The sequence below is a fragment of the Quercus lobata genome, chromosome 4 (genome assembly GCF_001633185.2).
Source record: "Quercus lobata isolate SW786 chromosome 4, ValleyOak3.0 Primary Assembly, whole genome shotgun sequence".
Classification (NCBI taxonomy): domain Eukaryota; kingdom Viridiplantae; phylum Streptophyta; class Magnoliopsida; order Fagales; family Fagaceae; genus Quercus; species Quercus lobata.
This window is the reverse complement of record NC_044907.1, coordinates 8,163,385-8,166,436: the sequence shown is the minus strand read 5'-3', so window position 1 is coordinate 8,166,436 and position 3,052 is coordinate 8,163,385. Positions and strand designations below refer to the sequence as shown.

The following is a 3,052-nucleotide window of genomic DNA, read 5'->3' as shown; positions in this document are numbered from 1 at the left end:
GCAAATAGATAAAAATTCAATTATTTTTCAAATATAAAATTTAAAAGTTGACATATTAATGTATAAGATTTCTCTAATTCTTATTTTTATTTCACTGTTACACATCACAAAAGCATACCCAAAACACAAAACACTGAAACACACAAACAGACCGTCCTATTAGTTGTAGTAGTTGTAGTTCTCCTCCGAATCAAAGGGGTCAAATTCATTTCCTTTCTTCGTTAAGCCGTGACAGTAAGTGCACACTAACAAGCAGCTTTCTGCTTCTAAAATATTGAAAATTCGGCTTATAAGTTTAGCCACAAAGCGCCCACAAAGGCTTGTTGAAGAAAAACTCATTGCGCTCTTTCAATCATGTAAGGCTCTAAAACAACTCAAACAAATCCAAACCCAGATAATTACTCACAGCTTCCTACACAATAATGACTACTACTACTACTTCATCGCAAGAAGATTTATCACAGCTTGTGCTGAGCTCAAGAAAATGGCTTATGCACGCAAAGTGTTCGATCAAATTCCTGACCCGCCGAATGTTGCGCTGTGGAATGCAATGTTCAAAGGGTATGCTCAAAATGAGTCTTATAGGGAAGTTTTAGTTTTGTTTGGTAATATGAAGAGCTTGGATGTGATGCCCAATTGCTTTACTTTCCCTATTGTTTTGAAATCTTGTGGGAAAATTAATGCATATGTGGAAGGCCAGGAAGTGCAATGTGTGGCAATAAAGGGTGGGTTTAGAGCAGACCCATTTGTGGGAACTACGTTGATTGATATGTATGCGGGCGGGGGAGCAGTTATAGAGGCTTACAAGGTGTTTGGTGAGATGGTTGAGAGGAATGTAGTTGCTTGGACTTCGATGATTAGTGGGTATATTTTGTGTCGTGATATGGTTTCTGCACGGCGCCTTTTTGATTTGGCTCCCGAGCGAGATGTTGTGTTGTGGAACACTATGGTTTCAGGTTATATTGAATTGGGTGAGATGGTAGCAGCAAGGAAGCTTTTCGATGAGATGCCTAACCGAGATGTGATGTCTTGGAATACGGTGTTGAACGGTTATGCGAATAATGGGGATGTTGAGGCGTGTGAGAGGTTGTTTGAAGAGATGCCTGAGAGGAATATTTTCTCTTGGAATGGATTGACTGGAGGGTATGCCCAAAACGGGAAATTCTTTGAAGTTATGGAGACATTCAAAAGGATGCTAATTGAGGGTAATGTGCTTCCTAATGATGTCACATTGGTGATCACATTGTCTGCTTGTTCAAGATTAGGAGCTCCTGATTTAGGTAAGTGGGTTCATGCGTATGCGGAGATTAATGGATATAAGGGAAATCTTTACATTGGGAATGCTTTGATTGACATGTATGCAAAATGTGGAATTATAGAAAATGCTGTTGATGTGTTCAAGAGCATGGCTAGAAAGGATTTGATTACGTGGAACACCATAATCAATGGCATAGCAATGCATGGACATGGGAGTGACGCCGTTAATCTGTTTTGTGAGATGAAAAATGCTGGAGAAACACCAGATGGAATCACCTTCATAGGTATCCTGAGCGCTTGTACACACATGGGCTTAGTAGAAGATGGCTTTTCATATTTCCAGTCAATGGTTGATGATTATTCAATTGTGCCTCAAATTGAGCATTATGGTTGTATGGTTGATCTGTTTGCCCGAGCTGGTCTTTTAGACCAGGCAATAGAGTTTGTGAGGAAGATGCCCATGGAAGCAGATGCTGTTATTTGGGCTGCCTTACTTGGGGCATGTAGGATTTACAAAAACATTGAGTTGGCTGAAGTGGCTTTTGACCAGCTTATCAAACTTGAACCGAAGAACCACTCAAATTTCGTTATGCTGTCAAATATATATGGGGATCTTGGGAGATGGAAAGATGTTGCACGACTAAAAGTTGCAATGAGGGATACAGGGTTGAGAAAATTGCCAGGATGTAGCTTGATTGAGGTCAACGATTCTGTTGTTGAGTTCTATTCCTTAGATGAGAGGCATTCTGAGAGAGAGGAAATCTATAGAGCCTTGAGGGGGTTGACAAAATCGTTAAGATCATTTGAATATCTACCAGACCTGATGGAACATGAGCAGGGAGGTTAAAGATAACGGAGGGTTAAAGCAAACACTTTTACTATATCATAAACACTTTATAATAATAAATAAAAAACAGGTGCCAACAGGGGCTTGGCTCAGCTGGATATGGTTTGTTCGCTCTGCCTAACACGCTCAAGTTCGATTCTTGCTACCAGCAGGAGTCCGTTGGTGAGCATCACATCCCTAAGCGTACAATGGTGTGTCTTACCAGAACAGAATTGTTGAAGTCAATGGTAGAAACATTCCCATGAGTAAGAGTCATTTCCATTGACTTCAAAACCGCATGCAGTTGTTTCAAGTGTCCCCATTTTGGTTGATTTAAATTTCCTGTGATTTTGATAAATTAAGAATTATATAACTTATTTAAAACTATTTATGTATAAAAATCAAAATCTTAATGTAAAATAATATATATATAGTTACCATATTCATCAAGAGGAGCATCATATAAAACAATAGATTAAAAATCTATTGTTTTTAATCTTAGATTAGCTATTGCGTGTAATTTGAATGTCCCTATGAAGAACTTGTTAATACTTTCTGAGTAAGGGAAATAAGGAAAAGCAACAATGGCTTCAATTTTGGCGATGGCAATAGAACAAGCTATAAGATTGAGAGAACTTCCAGTCAATTTTACGAAAGTTCTCCTACTGGTCTAGTACAATGTTTGTTTGTATAACAAACATCAAACGCACCAGATAGAATCCCACACCGATTGGATGTTACTGATTAATATTAGTTGGGGGTTAGAAGAAACAACTGTCTTTACCCTTTGGAAGACTTAAAAGAGGAGAAAGTACAATTAAATTTTACTGTATCGTATAAATCTAGAAACAAAACCATTAATCTAAAAACAAAAAACTAGATGAAGCCACCAATCCAGATCTATATTTCTAACAACTAAACAAAACCAAGATCTGAGATACAAATAAATACATTAACAAATTTCTACGA

The 3,052-nt window shown here is 37.9% G+C and overlaps 1 protein-coding gene across 1 annotated transcript; it reads left to right on the top strand.

The window, feature by feature from the left end:
• The first annotated feature begins 258 nt into the window (after positions 1 to 258).
• Positions 259 to 2,418, top strand: LOC115987439 (pentatricopeptide repeat-containing protein At1g08070, chloroplastic-like). The gene has a single exon (XM_031110976.1). The coding sequence runs from the start codon at positions 485 to 487 to the stop codon at positions 2,102 to 2,104; it is 1,620 nt and encodes a 539-aa protein (XP_030966836.1). The 5' UTR covers positions 259 to 484; the 3' UTR covers positions 2,105 to 2,418.
• Positions 2,419 to 3,052: the final 634 nt, after the last annotated feature.